The 23161-nt window shown below is 42.4% G+C and overlaps 1 protein-coding gene across 2 annotated transcripts in view; it reads left to right on the top strand.

Moving 5' to 3' along the window:
* FBXW4 (F-box and WD repeat domain containing 4) overlaps positions 1–23161 on the top strand; it is a 257249-nt gene that overhangs the window by 211255 nt on the left and 22833 nt on the right. For both annotated transcript variants that reach the window (XR_013262825.1, XM_077455342.1), the window contains exon 7: positions 3134–3274. Coding sequence is in view for 1 of the 2 variants with exons in the window: in XM_077455342.1 (XP_077311468.1) it covers positions 3134–3274 (141 nt within the window). In the remaining variant the exon portion in view is untranslated. The remainder of the gene's footprint in view (positions 1–3133; positions 3275–23161) is intronic.

The following is a 23161-nucleotide window of genomic DNA, read 5'->3' as shown; positions in this document are numbered from 1 at the left end:
AGGGAGTTTAGGGGCGCATGGGCCGATCCCCCCCTATCCAATGCATCCGGCCCCCTGATCTACATGCAGGGTGCCAGACGCATGTATTCCAATGGGGGGGGGGGGGGTTGAAGCACGTGATTAGAGCCAAAGGCTCAAATAGGCTTTAAAAAAGGGTAGGCTCGGGAGCCCACCCAGTTGTGTGAGAATAACGAATGAATATTTGCTATTCTCACACTGATCCTCCTCTCGGCCAATCAGGAAGTGTCACCCGATTGGCTGAAAGGACAGGTGATCCTATTGGATGCCTAGGAGGAGGAGGGAGGAGACGCTTGGTAGAAGCTGCCGTGATGCAGAGGAGATGACCGCCTGTAGGAGCGCTGCCTGTCCGCAACCTGGATGGGATAAGTGCGGGCTGGATGTCCGACAGCGAGACCCCTGGGGGGGTTACTTAGAGTCTTGACCTCAACCCAATAGAACACCTTTTGAATGAATTGGTGCAGAAACTGTGAGCCAGGCCTTCTCGTCCACATCGGTGCCTGACCTCACAAATGTGCTTCTGGAAGAATGGTCTAACATTCCCATAGACACACTCCTAAATCGTGTGGACAGCCTTCCCAGAAGATTTGAAGCTGTTATAGCTGCAAAGGGTGGGCCAACTCAATATTGAACCCTATGGACTAAGACTGGGATGCCATTAAATTTATGTGCATGTAAAGGCGGGCATCTCACTACTTTTGACAATATAGTGTATGTTAGGTCACCCCAAGTATTAGTCATACACCCTGAGAATATATTGATTTGAATCACAAGGCTATTAATAAGTATGAGGTGCCTCAGCATATATATGCATATATCAGTAATTATAATTCCAGTGGATTTATGTAGATATACATAGTTACATAGTAGGTGAGGTTGAAAAAAAGAGACAAGTCCAACCTATGTGTGTGTTTGTATGTTAGTATTACATTGTATATCCCTGTATGTTGTGGTTGTTCAGGTGCCTATCTAATTGTTTTTTGAAACTATCACTCCCCGCTGAAACCACCGCCTGTGGAAGGGAATTCCACATCCTTGCCGCTCTTGTAGCAAAGAACCCTCTATGCAATAGAGGGTTAAACCTCTTTTTTTCTCATTTTAATGAGTGGCCACATGTCTTATTAAACTCCCTTTCGTGGAAATGTTTTATCCCTATTGTGGGGTCACCAGTACGGTATTTGCAAATTGAAATCATGTCCCCTCTCAAGTGTCTCTTCTCCAGAGGGAATAAGTTCAGTGCTCGCAACCTTTCTTCCTCCAGACCCTTTATTAGCTTTGTTGCCCTTCTTTGTACTCGCTCCATTCCAGCACATCCTTCCTGAGGACTGGTGCCCAGAACTGGACAGCATACTCTAGGTGCGGCCGGACCAGTCTTGTAGATTGGGAGAATTATTGCTTTATCTCTTGAGTTAATCCCTGTTTTAATGCATGCCAATATCCTGTTTGATTTGTTAGCAGCATCTTATCTTGGCATTGCATGCCATTGCTGAGCTTATAATCTACTAGGACCCCCAGGTCCTTTTCCGCCCTAGATTCCCCCAGAGGTTCTCCCCCCACCGCGAATAGATTGCATTCATATTTTTGTCACCCAAATGCATTATTATAAAGTTTTCCACATTAAACCTAAGTTCTGTATGCTTAACCTAAAACTACTATTATCTGACTTTAGAAATGAGATTTGATATGCAAGAGGTGTGGCATCTAATGTAACTGAAAAAGGAAACTTGCATTGTTTGCATAGGACATTTCTTGAATTGCACCAATTTTCTGATGAGATTTATGAAACGTACACATTGTAGGAGCGATGAGAAAGGCCATCTTGTACACTTAAGCATTACAAAAAAAACTTATTTCAAGTATAATAAAACAATGGTCCAATTCTTCTTGGGGAGTCCATGTGTCAGCAGGTTCTACAGTGAATTGGAGCAAATACACATTTTAATATGAAATGTCACTGCTTAAGAACATGAAGTTGGATGTGTGCCTCAGACACCTGCTTCAGGGACCATACTGGAGGATTGAGACAACATTTCAGTAAAAAACAGCATATGTTCCAAAAAGAGACATATATGCATCTGGTTTAATAAATATTACTGGTCTTTACTGTATCTGAGCAATGAAAATATATTCTCCTGTGATAGAAGATGCCTGTTCTTTCATAATGATTTATGATCAGTGGTGAGATTAGAGGGAGCGGACTAGAGTATCATCTCGACTATATTCTTCAAAGCAAAGTTTAACATTTAAATATTTACATGTATCCTGGCATAGTAATGGGTAACAGCCATGCCTGGACTGGGAGTCTGGGAATGCTAGCATTTTCCATAGGGGCTGTTGTGCCAGAGAATATTTGTGAGATGGTGTCAGCTCCCTGGTGCTTGTAAAGCTCAGTTAGTTTTATTAATGAGTAAAAATGTTTAAATTAGGTAAATGCACATAAAAGGCTGATGCTTATTTCGGTCCCCGTCTACACATAAATATACACCTGCAGTATGTGTATAGCCAGTAGTTCTTTTTAGTTTGTTGAGGTTTATCCTTAATTCTGCTTTGGCCTTCAGGCAACCGCAGAGATGAATCATCCACAAGACAACTTAGGCAGGAGATCAGTAGATGTCCAGGTGGTCCAGCCTTCATGCTCCTGCAGTTAAACAAGGGGACAGCGCAATGGTCCAAGCTTTGCACCTGCCTGCCAATTCACAAGGGAAGATGCACTCATGGGCAGTTGGTATCTGATGGGACAGTGCCAGAACACACAACGCAAAGGAGAGCAGCTTCACTGTGCTTATTGCAATCTTTATGAATGTCAATCTAAAGGAACAGGGAGGGTGGGTCCAAAGCTGCCTTTTCACCTATGTTCCCATTGTACCTTAATCTGCAATCCAACAGTGGCCCAATCCTTTAAAAGTTGCAGGGCCAGATGATAGAGGTTTAATGTCTTATATTGATGTTTCGTGTAAAATCGATAATATTTTGTGGCTGCTTTCATGGGAATTTGTCCTTTCATAGTGCAGTATTTTTCACAATGAATGGGTGTCTAGCACAAAAGGCAACCTGTATATAAAAGATTATGGTTAGTTGTTAATACCAATGTAAAAGGAATTTCTTGTCATTGCAGTGGCCAACTGATGGACTGCCTTGGAACTGAATTTAAACGAGGTGCTGGTGTTCTGGACGTCTGCTATGAAACGCCTTCTGTTTTGTTATCGTGCGGCTATGATACGTACATAAGATACTGGGACTTGAGAACAAGCACCAGGTAATGATCTTTAAATAATTCTGGATGAAATTCAGAGAGAGACTGTCAAAACATTTTAAGGCTGCTTACATAAATAAAAATGTTACTAATGCTGCCCTTGCATAGCAATTCATTATGCCTTCTGTCAGTAGCAGCAACACTGGCGAAACTACCGCCATAGTAGCTCATGCAGTGGCTATGGGCCCCAGGCTGGAGAGGCCCTGAAATGGGGAGTGATGGGCTCAAGGAAGCTCTCCTTGGTGTGTGTGCTAGGATCCAGGATACTCTGCAGAGTGGCACTGGGCACTGCTCCATGAGGCATTACAGAGAGGCATTGTAAATTAATGCTTCCCCATATGCTACAGACCTCTTGTGACCTGTAATGCGAAGAGAGGATGAAGGGTAAGCTTCATTTTCCCGCTCCATGGGATGACTGTACTGACAGAAAGTCTAAACTGAAAGTGTGGTGGGAAGAGCAGTCTCTATTGCACACTGTCCCCTGCAAGTGCCCCTCCTGCTGGGACCTGCGGTTCTTTTTTTATTATTATTATTTTGTTCTTATTATTTTTGAGCTGCATTCGCAATCAACTCCTCGGCTGGGTGACAGGCTAGATCTCATCGATCCTTGTAGTCTCCCTAGCCTGGCCACCGTGCGTGCATAGACCTGAGATTCGCACTAGGTCAGCCGCGACAAGCCCCATCCTGGACCAGGGTGGCCGGCGGGCTGGATGCCTCACAGGGACACATATGACCAGGCACCTGACGTCTGGGTCACAGTGTCACCGTGGCCAACAGTCACTCCGTTTAGGCAGGAGGTGGACCTTTCTTGGGAGTGTGACCCGCAATCCCTGCTGGATGGGTAAGTACATGCTCCCTGGCGCGTTTCGGGCACAGTTTGGAGCAGTTGGGTACTCACTGGGGTGGTTGGTTCTGGGGAATCTCCTCCTCTCCCTCCCCCTGTTGCGCTGCTTGGCAGTCATCACCCAGTTGGTTTCTGGTTGCCACTAGGTGGACATTTTGGTCCCTACCTGAACTTTGTGGGGTCCCCTCCAGTGTCTGTGTTCTCCAGGTGTGGGTTGTGTGGCTGGCTTCCTCCTCCGTGTGTAGCAGCCATTTGTTTGGGACTGGGCTCCGTGGCCATTTTCCCATAGCCGCGGCAGGCATTCCTGGCTTAGGGCTCTGTCTGCGGAAGTGCAGCTGGTGGCCATTTTATTGTAGCCTCTTGGGGAGACTTCTGCTGGCCCTCTAGTGCTAGGCGTTACCCCTGAGGTTTGGGTCGGGGTGGCGGGTCTTTCTGGGGTTCTCCCAGTCTGCGGCAGCTAGGGGGGTGACCCTCATGGGTGTTCGTCCCTAGTGGTGTATGGTCGAGCGTGGGACTTCCATGGTGTCTGAAGGTTTACCCCCTGCCCGGCTTGTGGGTGGGGGGTCACCTTCGGTGGTTTGCGGACCAGTGGACTTCCCTTCTTTTGCGATCATTGGGTCCGCAAACTAATTTTGTCTGGCTACAAAATAGAGTTTCTTTCCTTTCCACCAGACATGTTTTTTCCCTCCAATCTTCATCTTCCCCCGTCTCGTCGGAAGGCTTTGTTTAGGGCAGATAGGACTTGCTGCTTTGGAGGGGTGATAGTTTCTGGTACCAGCTTCAGAAAGGTTTTGGGGGTTTCTACTCCAATCTATTCATAGTTCCAAAGAAGAAAGTGGTTCCATCCGATCCTGGATCTCAAGGCCCTCAATTGTTTTGTGAAGGTACGGAGGTTCAGGATGGAGTCCGTTTGTTCTGTGGTGGCCTCCTCCCTCGTCTGCTGCGTACGGTAGAGGCTGAGGGGATATCGGTTATTATAATCGCTCCAGATTGGCCTCGGCGTCCCTGGTACGCCGACATGGTACTGATGGTGGTTGACGCCCCCTGGTGACTTCCGGTGCAGGAGGACCTTCTGTCTCAGGGACCAATTATTCCACCCTGTTTTACCGTCTCTGGCTTTGACGACCTGGCTATTGAAAGCCAGGTGCTGAGAGACCGAGGGTTGCCAGTTTCTGTGATTCCCACTGTTTTGAAGGCGCGTAAGTCCACACAGAGGGTTCACAGAGGATTTATCATTGCACCTGGAAGGCTTACATCTCTTTGTACGAGGCTGTGGGATGGCATCCGCGCTTCTATTCGGTATCTAAGATCCTTGAGTTCCTGTAGCGTGGGGTTTATCAGAAGCTGGCTTTGAGTACTCTCAAGGGGCAAATATTGGCTCTTACACCTACTGATAGTAAGACATTGTTTTCCTCCCTTTGATCATTAAAACCAGGGTACTTTTTCTTCATACTCGCTACCTGTGGGGGGAAAGGTTTTCTTTTCTCCCACTAGCAGGCATTTTTCTCTCTTTCTGACCACTGTCACTGGACCATTTTTTCCACTCATTGACCACTTTTAATCTTACCTCTTGGTTTAAGAATAGAAACTATGACTGTTGGGTTCTTATCATGAATGCATGTTGTTTGGGGGGGGGATGTGAGTGAAGCTAATAAAAATTTTGCTATTTGGCCCTGTGATTTCTAGTTAAAGCGGAGGTTCACACAAAAATTAAACCCCCCCCCCCCCTCCAGTGTCGCATTCGGCACCTTTCAAGGGGGAGGGGGTGCACATACCTGTCTAAGACAGGTATTTGCACCCACTTCTGGGTATAGACTCTCACGGGAGTCCATGCCTCTTCCTGTCCCGCCGCGCTGTCTGCTGGGACACACACGGGTCCCAGAGACAGCGCAGACCATTCTCATTGCCCTGCACGACTCGCGCATGCACAGTAGGGAATCGGGAAGTGAAGCCGCAAGGCTTCATTACCTGATTCCCATACCGAAGATGGCGACGGCAGCATCCGAGGACTGAGAGACGGTTCTGCCTTGGGTGCTGACATCGCTATACCCTGGGACAGATGAGTGTCCTTTTTTTAAAAGTCAGCAGCTGCAGTATTTGTAGCTGCTGACTTTTCAAAAAAAAATAAAAAATTTGCGGGACTCCCTCTTTAAGCCCCTTAAAAGCTGTACTTTTCTTTACCCTCTGGCACTTGCGAACAGCCAGACTGCATCTTCTCCTCCTCTCCTGGCAAAAGGTATATGAAAAATGACTTTCTAAGACTACCCTGTCCTTAGGGTAACAACACAAACAGTGTTGTCTCCTACTTAGAGGAAGTGGAAAAATAACATCCACCTCCGTGATCAATAGGTAAAAGCCTTATTTTACGGAAAACCAAAAATGCTGTGTTAATGCTAGTTCTAGACTACAGCATGAATATAATTCCTATTTTGTTAACTTTTGCATCTGATTATATTAATTGGGGCAATACCAACAGTTTATTTGTAAGCACTTATATTAAATAAACGAGTGTAGCAGCGTCCCTATTTTGTAGCCCTCCCAAATTGTGTGGGGATGAACATATCCAATTTCATCTGCAAAATTAGGGCAATGTTGTAGGACAACAATGCTAATTACTGACCCAGAGAATCACTAGTATGATCTCTTTGCACTTACCCTGCTGCCTTGAAGAACAGAGCACCAAATGCAGTTAGGTGTTTGAAGTCATTTCCATGAATACCAGTAGTGTGGTCCAAATCTAGATTTGTTGATTAGTATTCAGAGGAAGTGGCCAGCTAAAAATCTATCCCAGCTGTTGGATCTCCCAGACAGAAAGTATTTTCAGAGTGTTTTACTTAACATTATCCCAGAATCCCAAGGTAATCTGAGATTATCCAGATAATTTGGACAGTATCCATATTTATGACATAATGAACAACCAAAACTATCAAGAGCAAAACATATCCCAAAACCATATTCTAGCAGGACCTTATTTGAGTCGACAATTTGATTAGTAAACAATTTGAGTAACTTTTCTGATAAATCAGATACTGTGGAGCAGAATGGTAAAATAACCTTTTTTTTTTTTTTTTGTTTATAAGGTATTTTTTATGTATAGTGGTGTGAAAAAGTGTTTGCCCCCTTCCTCATTTCCTGTTCCTTTGCATGTTTGTCACACTTAAGTGTTTCGGAACATCAAACCAATTTAAACAATAGTCAAGGACAACACAAGTAAACACAAAATGCAATTTGTAAATGAAGGTGTTTATTATTAAAGGTGAAAAAAAATCCAAACCATCATGGCCCTGTGTGAAAAAGTGATTGCCCCCTAAACCTAATAACTGGTTGGGCCACCCTTAGCAGCAACAACTGCAACCAAGCGTTTGCGATAACGTGCAATGAGGCTTTTACAGCGTCCTGGAGGAATTTTGGCCCACTCATCTTTGCAGAATTGTCCTAATTCAGTTACATTAGAGGGTTTTCGAGCATGAACGGCCTTTTTAAGGTCATACCACAACATCTCAATAGGATTCAGGTCAGGACTTTGGCTAGGCCACTCCAAAGTCTTCATTTTGTTTTTCTTCAGCCATTCAGTGGTGGACTTGCTGGTGTGTTTAGGAATATTGTCCTGCTGCAGAACCCAAGTTCGTTTCAGCTTGAGTACACGAACAGATGGTCGGACATTCTACTTCAGGATCTCTTGGTAGACAGCAGAATTCATAGTTCCTTTTATCACGGCAAGTCTTCCAGGTCCTGAAGCAGCAAAACAGCCCCAGACCATCACACTACCACCACCATATTTTACTGTTGGTATAATGTTCTTTTTATGAAATGCAGTGTTCCTTCTACGCCAGATATACTTGGACACACACCTTCCAAAGAGTTCCACTTTTGTCTCATCGGTCCACAGAATGTTGTCCCAAAAGTCTTGGGAATCATCAAGATGTGTTGTGGAGAAATTGAGACGAGCTTTGATGTTCTTTTTGCTCAGCAGTGGTTTTCTCCTTGGAACTCTGCCATGCAGGCCATTTTTGCCCAGTCTTTTCCTGATGGTGGAGGCATGAACACTGACCTTAACTGAGGCAAGTGAGGCCTGCAGTTCCTTGGACGTTGTTGTGGGGTCTTTTGTGACCTCTTGGATGAGTCGTCGCTGCGCTCTTGGGGTAATTTTGGGCGGCCGGCCACTCCTGAGAAGGTTCACCACTGTTCCATGTCTTCGCCATTTGTGGATAATGGCTCTCACTGTGGTTCGCTGGATTCCCAAAGCGTTGGAAATGGCTTTATAACCCTTTCCAGACTGATAGATCTTAATTACTTTCTTTCTCAATTGTTCCTGAATTTCTTTAGGTCTCGGCATGATGTGTAGCTTTTAAGGATCTTCTGGTGGACCTTACTGTGTCAAGCAGCTCCTATTTAAGAGATGCCTTGATTGTGAACAGGTGTGGCAATAATCAGGCCTGGGTGTGGCTATAGAAATTGAACTCAGGTGTGGACAACCACAGTTATAGTATGTTTTAACAAGGGGGGCAATCACTTTTTCACACAGGGCCATGATGGTTTGGATTTTTTTTCACCTTTAATAATAAACATCTTCATTTACAAATTGCATTTTGTGTTTACTTGTGTTGTCCTTGACTATTGTTTAAATTGGTTTGATGTTCCGAAACACTTAAGTGTGACAAACATGCAAAGGAACAGGAAATGAGGAAGGGGGCAAACACTTTTTCACACCACTGTATCTTGTAGAATTGCACATTTGATGTTTTCAATTATTCCTTTATGCATTTATGAAGATGTTTTCTGTAACAGCAATGTTTAAAGTACATCCAAAGGCAGTTTTGACATTTTCCATAGTGGGGCACAGTTAGAACCTTTGTCAGGTTATTTTTTGCTGTATGTGTTGCGTTGGGTAGATCTCTCTTCACTTCCTGTTCTGGAAACACAACAGGAGGTGAGATGGGATCTGCAATATAGAAAGAAATCCACTACTGGACAGTTGTCATAGAGAACAGGTGTCTCCATTGCAAGATTTCCCCACATTTGCTGTTCAGGTGACAGCTGCAGGAATGTTCTACCCTTAGTTAAAATACTATTGAATAGTAGTATCAATGGGACAACCCTTGGTTCCAGTGCTATATTTTAACTTTCCCAGACCATAAAAACATGACAAAGGTTTTAAAACTTCCACAATGAAGCTAAAAATAAAGTTTTGGTTTCAGATGAAAATTAAAGGCCTTCCAGACCTGCTGTTACAGGTGGTGCCTGGTGACATAATAATTGTATAAGTAATTTTGTGTAATCTCTATTAGTGATGAGTTAAGGTTGGGCCAAACACACAGAAAACTGTCACATGATAGCAGGCTGCCAGCCCGGTGAGCTACAGCTGAGGAATTCCCCTCCCGTAGACCCATGCTACACAGGGGCAGGGATGCTGGTGACTTTATTGGCTTAATGTAATAATATGGCCATATTTGATCAAGGATATTGCCAAATATGGTGATGTGGCCATATTAGGTCAATGATGTGACCACCGTACATGTAGGATGTGGAATGCCCTGGCTGTAGCTGATTGGGCCAGGGGACCTGCTATCATGTGACCGTTTCTCATGGGTTCAGGCCGAACCTTAGCTCATCACTAATCTCTATAAAGGTAGTATGGAAAATTGAGTGAAGGACTGGAAGCTAGTTGTTGATATTATAGATTATGCTCGAGACATCCAAGACCTTAGGATATGTAAATTTTTTCTGTTCTTGCTCTCACCTTTTCACTGATATCTGTTTCTAATTGGCCCGTGCTTAATTGGGTGTGAGCAGCCAGGTCGGTATTATATGTTGATGGTCATACATGCACATAGCTGTAAAAAATGCAGGAATAACGGAGTATTATGGAACATCTGTTATGTTGGTATTATTGTATTACTGGGCATTAGAACTGTTCATACTTTTCGTTTTTGAGTTTGCACTTCACCTGTCCTCAAGTAGAATTAAAGTAATAATAGGAGGCTATTTATCTGTAGAGTGGCTGGTTGTTCACATGCAAAGCTGAATAATTCTGCTGACATATCACTAGTCTGTAGAATATTTGTACCGTATTTCCAGTTTTTCGTTGTGTCTGTTTCCATGGTTCTTCTATGGCAAGTAACAGTAGTTTAGTTTATACTTTAAAGTAGGCCCTTCAGTAAATCTACAACTATGCATGAATACTGTACATTCCTAGGATGTAAACATATACAATTGAAAAATTTTCCTAAGACTATATTGATTATCATTAAAAAGCAGACCTTGAGATTCAGGTATAGTGCCTTGAAAAAGTATTCATACCTCTTGAAATTTTGTCATGTTACAACCAAAAACATAAATGTATTTTATTGGGATTTTATGTGATAGACCAACACATAGTGGCACATAATTGTGAAGTGAAAGGAAAATGATAAATGGTTTTCAAATTTTTTACAAACTTTGACTTGCTGTTATCAGTCTGCTGCAAATAGAAAGAGGTATAAGCTCTACTATGTTTTTTTAATCCAAGTTTAGTATAGATAAAATTTATTTGTCGTAGGGTTCTAAGGAACTTATTTATAAAAATAAACTTTTTCTGAACTATCACAAGCCTAGGGGCAATCTCATCTCTTTCCATTGTAAGCTTAGGCCCATAGTGCATTAAAGAGCTGCTTGTATCCAACAGTAAAAAAATATTGTACTCCATGTTAGGATATTCACCTGTGACAAAGTCCAACACTCATCTATCAGTCCACTGCAGGCAAGAAGAAACATTTCATAAGTCTCTTCTGCCCCAGTTATCAGATTGCAGAATTGTAAATTCAGAAGTTAAAGGTTTCAGCAGGGGTTGATCTGTGTCAAAGATTTGCAGGACCTGCACAGTCACCTTGATTTACATGATTATGTCATCTGTTAGGCCAGCATCTTAGACAAGTAAGTATATCCTGGCCCTGAATAGTGCCTAAATAAAGATGGTACTGTCCTTATGGAGAGAAAATATGATTAGGCATTGTCAGGAGAAGTATGTGATCTCTGTAAGAGTTAGTAAATTGCTGTAAGTGCATATTATTTAGCATGCATGCACGTAACTTGAAAAAAATATATCTACGCCAACACAGCAAGGGCCCAACCGGGGTGTTGGTGAGAGCATGGCAGAGCCTTTCCACTTCTTAAGACTACCGGGATGTTACATGGACTAACCTCAATAGCACAATTCCTCTGTATCCACCTTAGGATGTGAAATGTTGATTTTATATATACTGTATATATATATATGTGTGTGTGTGTGTGTGTGTGTGTATATATATATATATATGTATATATATATATATATATGTTTGTATTTGTTGGAAAATCTCAATAAAAAAATATAAAAAAAAATTATATATATATATATATATATATATATATATATATATATATATATAATGCTAGGTCCATTTTACAAATCTGAATATGCATAATAAATCAAGATGGGACAATATCATGTTTGGCAGAAGGTTGGGGTTATTCTTTAAATTTTTTTTGCAAAAGATGCCCAATTAAATGCAAAACCACATAAAGGCTAGTCATCAGTTATCTGGAATTTGTAGCTATCGGGCAAGCCCAAAGTCTCTCTCAGAAGATCAGGACAAGCAGTACGCGTATATTATCACACCATGCTGAGGTCTGAGAAATAACGAGTTGAGGGAGTCAAAGGCATCAGAAGAACGTGGAATCACACTCCCACTGCAATTATAAAATAATTTTAAAATAACTTTTAATTACAGGCACTGGCTGGGCTCCACAGCTGATCTGCTTTGTTGGTGCCTAAATGTGCTTGACACATCCAGTTCGGAAGCTGGTACAAACTGAATACATTTGTTCTTTATTTTACCTATTTTGGTTATATGGAATGGGGTCTAGTTTCCTTTCATTACATTTTTATATTGGGGACAGCAAAGTTGTAGAAGCTTAGATCAGAAATGTGTTATTTTGAAGGTTTCTTGTTCTTTGAAAAACATGATCACTAATTTTCTGGTGTGGTGACCAGTAGTGCTGTGTCAGTGGAATGACTGTTATCTCAAACTTCATCTAAATGCAGACAAAACAAGCTTGCACACAGGACAGATATGCTTTGTAGCTCAAAAAAGAAAAATGCACGTTTCATGTACTGATTAATACCCAGCAAAGTAAAGTGAATCTGAACTTTAAAAAGTGAGAATTTGAGGTAGTAAACCGTGGACTTTAAAAAATAATCCCCTGCAAGGTAATGGCATAATGTATGTAATGTAAGTATAAAATACTTACTTTAGAACAAAGCCCTCCAGCGATGTGCTGTCACCACTGATAGGGCTACCATCTTCACCTGGTCTTCCTTCCAGATTTGCCGGCTCCGGTCCTGTGAATGGCTAAGTCGTGATGATGTCGTGGTTTACGGCACAAAGCTCTGAAGGGACAGCACAGGTATCCCGTCCCTTTGGAGCGCATGCGTCAGTGAGGTCACTGGCTGCATCCAGTGTGAATATCACTGCAAGTTTAGGAGATATTAACTGTACCTACAGATTAGCACTATTATATGCTTACGTATAGGTACAAGTTCAAAAGCAGAGTTTACTACCACCATAAAGAGAACATCCCAAAATGTTAATTAACAAGTACCTGAAAGATTTACCATTGATCTTGAATTCTTCCTGAAAATAGCAGTGCACTTCCTGTTTCTAAGCACATTGTGTCTTGAGCTTCATAGCTGTATGTCTGTAGTGCAAGATCTTTTAAGAAAGTCTTCTTCTTACTGCTGTCTTCTGAGGTTTGGAGTGAGATTTGGTGCTGTCACACCTGTACTGCTCACTGGTCTCCTTACTGGACAAGAGTCTGTACCTGAGGGTATTATAAGGATCTCCCTGCTTCTGCTTCATCTATCCAGCAAAAATTAGCTTCAAGTACCTCTTCTGCTGCTTCTTGTCCAGTTCCCGACCAGCGCACGCCGATGTACGTCGGCAGAATGGCACGGGCAGGCATATTGGCGTACAGGTATGTCCATTTTTAAATGCCGCCCTGCCATCGCAAGCGTGCCACCTGCGGTGCGCTCGCATGCCGGTCGGGACCTCGTGAATCCGGTCACGGGTCCCGCGGACCCGATCGCCGTGGGGATACCCGCGATCGTCTCACGGGGCGGCTGAATGGGGAGATTCTTGTTTAAACAGCATCTCCCCATTCTGCCTAGCAACAAGTGACGCTGATCTCTGCTCCATGTGATTGTAACAGAGATCAGTGTTCACTAACACAAAGCCCAGCCCCCCACAGTTAGTAACACACCCCTAGGAACTTTTAACCCCTACACAGCCACCCCCTGGTTAACCCCTTCACTGCCAGTGTCATTTACACTGGAATCAATGCATTTTTATAGCACTGATTGCTGTATAAATGACAATGGTCCCAAAAATGTGTCAAAAATGTCCGATGTGTCCGCCACAATGTCGCAGTCATAATAAAAATCGCTGATCGCCGCCATTACTAGTAAAAAAAATTTTTTTATAAAAATGCCATAAAATCTCCTATTTTGTAAACGCTAAAAGTTTTGCGCAAACCAATCAATAATCGCTTATTGCAATTTTTTTTTTACCAAAAATATGTAGAAGAATACGTATCGGCCTAAACTGAGGGAAAAAAATGTTTTTTTTTATATATTTTTGGGGGATATTTATTATAACAAAAAGTAAAAAAAATATGCGTTTTTTCAAAATTGTCGCTCTTTTATTGTTTATAGCGCAAAAAATAAAAAAACGCAGGGGTGATCAAATACCACCAAAAGAAAGCTCTATTTGTGGGGGAAAAAAGGCAAAATGGTCCGGTCTGAAAGTGGTTAAATATTCCCCCACCAATCATCAGATCTGATATGAGGAATCAAAGCCCTATTGTTACCGATATCACTGGTTTCTTACAGAGACACCCTATGGGATATGTTTTAATAAGTCTGTAATGGAAGAGACAGTTAAATGAAATAATGGTGACTACCTATTTGCCCTCTGTTTGCCGTTTTTGGCATGGTTTCACAGCTCGGGTTCTCTTTAAAATAGAACTGGTAGGGGCAAAGCTGAGCTTCTAAACTCTAGCAAGTATTGTGGCTAAGAATCACTGTGTTCTAAGCCAGTATTTCTCAACGAGGGGACGGTGGCACCTTGGTGTGATGTCTCAGCTTGTCAGGGTGCCACGCTGCATTTTTTTTTTTTCACACAGCATCATGTTTTTCATAGTGAAGGTGGGCGGGCTACCAACAGTATGGAAATGAATAACTAATCCATGGTGGGGAGAATTCAAGGCAGCCCCAGAATTCAGAAGGGGACAGTAGTGCCCCCCTTTGTTTTTACTGCTCCACTTTATTCCCACTGTAATGCTGCCACAACCACATGTGGTGAGGATTGGAAGGAAAGATTCTCTTATGAAAAGGAGGGGGAGATGAGGATTCTGATGTGTGTGGGAAGGGGAGAAACTGAAAGGAGATCCAATTTTAGACTGGGATGCCTCAAGATTTTGCATATACGGAAAGGGTGCTGTGCATGAAAAAAAAGGTTGACAAAAGGTTTGTGACACGTGTTACCCATGGTCAGTCTTTTTTTCTATTCTACCTCTTACCAGGAGTTGATCGACCAGCAAGGCTCCACCTAGATCAGTGTGGTACAGTGCCTTGAAAAAGTATTCATACCACTTGACATTTTCCACATTTTGTCATGTTGCAACCAAAAAAATAAATGTATTTTATTATTATTGTATTATATTATGTATTTATTTATTTTTTATTAGTGGAGGGAAAATGGTAAATGTTTTTCACATTTTTTTTTTCAGATATGTGAAATGTGTGGCATGCATTTATATTCAGCCCCCTGAGTCAATACTTTGTAGAACGACCTTTCACTGCGATTACAGCTGCAAGTGTTTTTGGATATGTCTCTACCAGCTTTATACATCTGGAGTGAACTTTTTGCCCATTATTCTTTGCAAAATAGCTCTAGATCTGACAGATTGGATGGAGAGCGTCTGTGGACAGCAATTTTCAAGTCTTGCCACAGATTCTCAATTGGATTTAGATTTGGACTTTGACTGGGCCATTCTAACACATGGATATGCTTTGATCTTAACCATTCCCTTGTAGCTGTATGTTTAGGGTCGTTGTCCTTCTGGAAGGTGAACCTCCACCCCAGTCTCAAGTCTTTTGCAGATTCTAACAGGATTCCCTGTATTTGGCACCATCCATCTTCCATTCAACTCTGACCATCTTCCCTGTCCGTGATGAAGAAAAGCATCCCCACAACATGATGCTGCCACCACCATGTTTCACTTTGATTATGATGTGTTCAGAGTGATGTGCAGTGTTTGTTTTATTGCCACACATAGCGTTTTGCTTTTAGGCCAAAAAGTTCAATTTTGGTCTCATCTGACCAGAGCACCTTCTTCCACATGTTTGCTGTGTCCCCCACATGGATTCTCACAAACTGCAAGCAGGAATTATTATGTCTTTGTTCTTGCCACTCTTCCATAAAGGCCAGATTTGTGGAGTGCACAACTAATAGCTGTTCTGGGGACAGATTCCCCCACCTGAGCTGTGAATCTCTGCAGCTCCTCCAGAGTTCCCATGGGCCTCTTGTCTGCTTCTTTGATTAATGCTCTCCAGAGACACCCTATCCCATAGGGCAGTGATGGCGAACCTTGGCACCCCAGATGTTTTGGAACTACATTTCCCATGATGCTCTGGCACCTTGCATTGTAGTGGAGCATCATGGGAAATGTAGTTCCAAAACATCTGGGGTGCCAAGGTTCGCCATCACTGCCATAGGGTGTCTCTGTAAGAAACCAGTGATATCGGTAACAATAGGGCTTTGATTCCTCATATCAGATCTGATGATTGGTGGGGGAATATTTAACCACTTTCAGACCGGACCATTTTGCTGGCTTAAGACCAGACCACTTTTTGCGATTCGGCAGTGTGTCGATTTAACTGACAATTGCGCGGATGTGCGACGTGGCTCCCAAACAAAATTAACGTCCCTTTTTTTCCCACAAATACAGCTTTCTTTTGGTGGTATTTGATCACCCCTGTGATTTTTATTTTTTGCTCTATAAACAAAAATAGAGCGTCAATTTTGAAAAAAACGCATAATTTTTTACTTTTTGTTATAATAAATATCCCCCAAAAATATATAAAAAAACATTTTTTTCCCTCAGTTTAGGCCGATACGTATTCTTCTACATATTTTTGGTAAAAAAAATCGCAATAAGCGATTATTGATTGGTTTGCGCAAAAGTTATAGCGTTTACAAAATAGGGGATAGTTTTATGGCATTTTTATTAATATTTTTTTTTTTTACTAGTAATGGCGGCAATCAGCGATTTTTATTGTGACTGCGACATTATGGCGGACACATCAGACATTTTTCACACATTTTTGTGACCATTGTCATTTATACAGCAATCAATGCTATAAAAATGCATTGATTCCTGTGTAAATGACACTGGCAGTGAAAGGGTTAACCAGGGGGTGGCAGTGTAGGGGTTAAGTGTTCCTAGGGGCGTGTTACTAACTGATTGGGGCTGGGCTTTGTGTTAGTGAACACGGAACTCTGCTCCAATCACATGGAACAGAGATCAGCGTCACTTGTTGCTAGGCAGAACGGGGAGATACTGTTTACTGTTTACATCTCCCCATTCAGCCGCCCCAGGAGACAATCGCGGGTATCCCCGCAGCGATCGGATCCGCAGGACCCGTGACCGGACTCAAGGGGGTCCCGACCAGCACACGAGCGCGCCGGCGGTGGCATGCTCACGATGGCAGGGTGGCATTTAAAGATGGATGTATCTGTATGCCAATATTCCTACCCGTAGCATTCTGCCGATGTACATCGGCGTGCGCCAATCAGGAACTGGTTAAACCAAAAATGTAATATTTTGCAGCTAAGTAATCATTAAATGTAGTGCCTGCATTTGTTTTCCTTTTTTTAGCCTTTTTTAAATTCTGCTTTCACCTAGTGATCTGGCCAGTAACACACCTCCGGTATTACAGTGCCCCTACTCTGGATAAAGCACAGGTGGCACAACAGACAGCAGAATTGGCAGTCTAGTGGGGAGGGTATTAGAAAAATGTACAAGTAAATTTAAATACACTAACAAATTGAAGCTAAACTCCAGTTCACACTTTATAATCAGTTACAGCAAACATTTTTTTTTTTTTAAAGATCTTACATAAATAAAAGCTGACCGTTGTAAACACCCCTCCCAGTGATAAATGGTTTGTCTCATTCCTTTAATCTGATACATCTGGAGGAGAGCTTGTTCTTTTGAAAAACAACAGCCTTACTGGGTGAATCACCAGATTAAAAAAAAGAAGAAAGAAAGCCTTATGCCATGTACACACAAGCATTTTTTTCCGTTGGAATAAACTCTGAAGGTTTCTCCCATGGATTTCTGATCAAGCTGTCTTGCATACAGACAGTCACACCAAAGTCCAACCTCCAAGAACGCGGTGACGTACAACACGTATGACGGGACTATAAAAAGGAAGTTCAATAGCCAGTAGCCAATAGCTTCTGTCTCATACTTGCTTCAGAGCATGAGTCACTTTTGGTACGTCGGAACAGCATACAGACAAGCGGTTTTCCCGATAGGAATTGGTTCCGTTGGAAAAATTTAGAACATGTTCTCTTTCTAGGTTTGTCAGAATTTTTGACATAAAAAGTCAGATGGGGCATACACACGATCGGAATATACGATAAAAAGCTCCCATCGGACTTTCTGTCGGAAATCCCGCTCCTGTGTACACGGCATTAGAAAACGAATACAGCCAAATTGGTAAGCAGGAATATAATAAATATTTACTTTTGGGCTTAATACTGCTTCAAGTATTTCAGATATGTTCCAAAACATGTTCCAAAACACAAGAGGTACATTCGCACTACATGTATATTTGATTTGTATATTACTTGGCAGGGATTACTGGAAACATAAAAAAGTAGTACTTTTTTTTAAAAAAACGTATATTTCGTTGGGCTATTTTCAATGCATTTTTACTTGTATTGTAGCGCTAATGCCGCGTACACACGATCGAATTGTCCGGCGGACTTGGTCCGGCAAACAATCCGCCAAACTTTATAACGAATGGACTTGGCCACACACGGACACTCCGAAAGTCCGGCGATTTCTAACGTGATGACGTACAGCACGTACGACGGGACTAGAAAAAGGAAGTTCAATAGCCAGTAGCCAATAGCTTCCTTCTCATACTTGCTTCAGAGCATGTGTCATTCTAAGCCCCCGTACACACGGTCGGACATTCTGCCAACCAAATCCGTTGGATTTTGTCCGAAACTGTTGCATACACACGGTCGGACAAAGTTGTCGAAAAATCTGATCTTTCAGAATGTGATGACGTAATTTCGTTACGATGGGACTACGTTCACGCTAGTAGCCAATAGCTTTGATGTAGGAATTTGATCTGAGCATGCGTGGCACTTTGTCCGATCGGAATTCTCTACACATGATCGGAGTATGTCCTATCGGACCAGTTTGTCGGAAAATATTTCCAACAAGTTGGAAAATTTGGTCCGACGGAAACAGTCCGATGCATACCACACACAGTCGGATTATCCAACAACACGGTCCGATAGGACACATTCCGACGGATTCTCCGACCGTGTGTACGGGGGCTTAGTCCGCCAGACTAGCACACTGACGAACGGATTGTCCGCTGAGAGCCAAGTCTGACGGACAAAATTTGAGTCAAAATGACTCTCTAAGTCCGCTGGAGCCCACACACGATCAAATTGTGTACTATTGTGTGTACTGTGGTCCGCCGGACAATTCGATCATGTGTACGCGGTATGAGTTATTGTGGTAGTGCTAGAATTGCAGATGTTGAGTTTTAGGAAATCATTTGCGTAAGGGCCAGTGCTGACGGACTTTCTTGCTTCAGATCCGCTTCTCTTCCTATACTGACCATTTTCTGCTGCAACTGAACCCTGGTGGGTTTTTATTTTAGCATTGGGGCTAAAAATTCAGTTAGGATTTAATGTTCACGAATGTGTTCATGCACATACGCAAGTGAATTGGTGCAAAGCTGTTTTTTTTTCTAATTCTTTCAGACACTGCAGTCTGATTCTAAAGTGTTCAAGATTTCTATTATATTGAGCTATTTTTCCTGTGCGTTGTTCAAGAGAAAAAAAAATGTTTTTCTAAATTGTGTTAGTAAGACCCTCTAAATTCTGTATTGTGTAATATTGTAATAATTTTTTGTTCCATTTACGTTCTATTGAATGTGATGTAATGTTAGTGCCCCACATAGAAGAAAAAACAAGGCTGCAGTTTATTACAACGGCCCCGAGTCCTCACACTGCACAGCATCTAGTGGCTCAGAGGAATCGATTGGGTACATTACCACTTAGCATAGAGTCAGTGTGACTGCACATAAGGTCAAGGGGAACACCATGTTTACTGTCAGCCTCCTACATTAATGGGAGAAGGACAGGTCGGCTCTCCTTAGAATTGATTATCTTTCAGCCATGGGTCTTTCTGCCAGATACTAATTGGTCTTCCTGCTTTTCACTTATTGGGATAGACAAGATGTCAGACATTTGAAAGTGATGCCATCCTATTATAATTTATTAATGCATGTCCTGGTTAGGACACTAAACAATTCTAGAGGATTTCAGATGGCAACTTGCCACCTTATCTAGTTCTTCGACCATAACCAGTTATATCAGCAGTTTTAAAAAAGGGCTGTTTCAGGGACTCTCTAAAAAAAAAATAGAATTGAAGAAAGCAAGTTTGATTTATTATCTGCAGTAGTCTCTCAAACAGAGGATTTAATTAATGGCACTTCCTATACTGTTTAATAATATAAATATCTGTAACTACGTGTTATGGGGCTCCATAGAAAAAAAAACATTAGGGCCCCCTTCTTCCTAATCTCTATCTCAAATTCCTCAAGTGTTACAGCATGCAAACCACTTTCATAGCAATTTTATGGAAGTTTTCATATAGACTTTTAACCATGATGTATTTGCCAAATGCTATTGGTACCTGCATACATTTTGGCCCCATAGCAGTTATATGGTGTGCTATGGATATAGTTAGGCCTATGGGTGTCCATGACTAGTTATACAAAAAAACATCATCTCATAGTTTGATAACTGAAGTAGGGATTGTAGTTTAGCTTGTGTACACATCTAATCAGCAAATTCTTCTTGTCAAATTTGTTTATTAACATTTGAATGTAATAGGAACAACTCAGGTACAGTGGATGGTACATCAGTAGGCTTATGCCCTCTACACACGGTCGGACATTCCGACGAGAAAATCCGTCAGATTTTTTTTCTGACAGATTTTGGCCCAAACTTGTCTTGCATACACACGGTCGTACAAAGTTGTCGGAAAATTCCGATTGTTTAGAACGCGGTGACGTAGAACGAGTATGATGGGACTATAAAGAGGGCAGTAGCCAATAGCTTTTGACTCATAATTTATTCTGAGCATGCTTGGCACTTTGTCCATTGGAATTGTCTACACATGATCGGAATTTAAACGATCTGATTTTGTTGTTGGAAAATTTTAGATCCTACTCTCAAACTTTGTGTGTCAGAAATTCCGATGGAAAAAGTCAGATGGAGCCCACACATGATCGGATTTTCCAACAACAAGATCCAATAGCACATTTTCCATCAGAAAGTCTGACCATGTGTATAGGGCAATAGACATGTACTGATCTGACATCAGGTAGAGAGATCAAAGTTTGCAAATATCAAGGTAAGACACAGCTCTCGCCAGAGGCGGCAGACATAAAGCTACTGTTAACAAAACTGCTGGAGTGGCTATCTCCAAATAAAATTTAAAAAATAAAATTACTGTAAAGTGGCAATCCCAGCAATCTTTGCACTAGAGAAGGACCAGCTGTGATAAACTGGCGTAGTTAAAGACAGGGTCCTCAATTGGGAACCATACCATTACTGCACCATGACAAAAGGAAAGAGCCAAATACATTATCTCACAAAAGTGAGTACACCCCTCACATTTTTGTAAATATTTTATTATATCTTTTCATGTGACAACACTGAAGAAATTACTCTTTGCTACAATGTAAAGTAGTGAGTGTACAGCTTGTATAACAGTGTAAATTTGCTGTCCCCTCAAAATAACTCAATGCAGTCATTCCTTTTTTGTGTGAACCTCCACTTTTCGGAACCCTACAGGTATTTGCTCCCACTTCCAGGCATAGATATCTGCAGAATCTGTGGGTATCTATGCCACTTCCTGCCCCCCCTCCCGCTGTATGCTGGGAAACACACGGGTCCCAGAGACAGCAGGGACCATCCATATTGCGCAGCGCAACTCGTGCATGTGCAGTTGGGAACCGGGAAGTGAAAACCGAAGATGGCGGCGGCAGCACTCGAAAGCCAATCGACAGATCGGCTTTGGGTGCCGACATCCGGGCATGCTGGAAAGGTAAGTGTCCATATTTTAAAAGTCAGCAGCTGCAGTATTTGTAGCTACTGACTTTTAAAATATTTTTTTTTGCCGGAACTCCACTTTAATGTCTAAACCACTGGCAACAAAAGTGAAAAAAAACATAAGTGAAAATGTCCAAATTGGGCCCAATTAGCCATTTTCCCTCCCTGGTGTTATGTGACTCGTTAGTGTTACAGAGTCTCAAGTGTGAATGGGGAGCAGGTGTGTTAAATGTAGTGTTATCGCTCTCACTCTCTGACTGGTCGCTGGAAGTTCAACATGGCACCTCATGGCAAACAATTCTATGAGAATCTGAAAAACAGAATTGTTGCTCTACATGAAGATGGCCTAGGCTATAAGAAGATTGCCAAGACCCTGAAACTGAGCTACAGCACGGTGGCCAGGACCATACCGTAGTTAACAGGACATGTTCCACTCAGAACAGGCCTTGCCATGGTCGACCAAAGAAGTTGAGTGCACGTGCTCAGCATCCTATCCAGAGGTTGTCTTTGGGAAGTAGATGTATGAGTGCTGCCAGCATTGCTGCAGAGGTTGAAGGGGTGGGGGGTCAGCCTGTCAGTGCTCAGACCATACGCTGCACACTGCATCAAATTGGTCTGCACAGCTTTTGTCCCAGAAGGAAGCCTCTTCTAAAGATGATACACAAGAAAGCTGGCAAACAGTTTGCTGAAGACAAGCAGACTAAGGACATTGATTACTGGAACCATGTCCTGTGGTCTGATGAGACCAAGATAAACTTATTTGGTTCAGATGGTGTCAAGCGGGTGTGGTGGCCTCCAGGTGAGGAGTACAAAGACAAGTGTGTCTTGCCTACAGTGAAGCATGGTGGTGGGAGTGTCATGGTCTGGGACTGCATGAGTGCTGCCAGCACTGGAGAGCTACAGTTTATTGAGGGAACTATGAATGCCAACATGTATGTGACATACTGAAGCAGAACATGATCCCCTCCCTTCAGAGACTGGGTGGCAGGGTAATGTAATCCAACATAACGACCCCAAACACACCCCCAAGACAACCACTGCCTTGCTAAAGAAGCTGAGGGTAAAGGTGATAGACTGGCCAAGCATGTCTACAGACCTAAACCCTATTGAGCATCTGTGGGGCATCTTCAAACGAAAGGTGGAGGAGCACAAGGTTTCTAACATTCACCAGCTCTGTGATGTCGTCATGGAGGAGTGGAAGAGGACTCCAGTGGCAACCTGTGAAGCTCTGGTGAACTCCATACCCAAGAGGGTTAAGGCAGTGCAGGAAAATAATGGTGGCCACACAAAATATTGACGCTTTGGGCCCAATTTGGACATTTTCACTTATACAAGCTGTACACTCACTACTTTACATTGTAGCAAAGTGTAATTTCTTCAGTGTTGTCACATGAAAAGATATAATAATATATTTTCAAAAATGTAAGGGGTTTACTCTTGTGAGATACTGTACCTTGGGAAGAAAAGTTAAAGGAAATTACCAAGGAAGAGAAAGAAAAGGATGAAAAGTACAGCAGGGAAGTGAGAGAGGTTGAAGTAAGTCCCCCAGGGTGGAACCACTCCAAAAATGTAGCCGCAACAGGTGGTCTACCTAGG

Source organism: Lithobates pipiens, unplaced genomic scaffold (genome assembly GCF_037356315.1).
Source record: "Lithobates pipiens isolate NorthernLeopardFrog02 unplaced genomic scaffold, aLitPip1_a1.2 Scaffold_25, whole genome shotgun sequence".
Lineage (NCBI taxonomy): Eukaryota > Metazoa > Chordata > Amphibia > Anura > Ranidae > Lithobates > Lithobates pipiens.
This window is presented reverse-complemented; position numbering and strand designations above follow the sequence as displayed.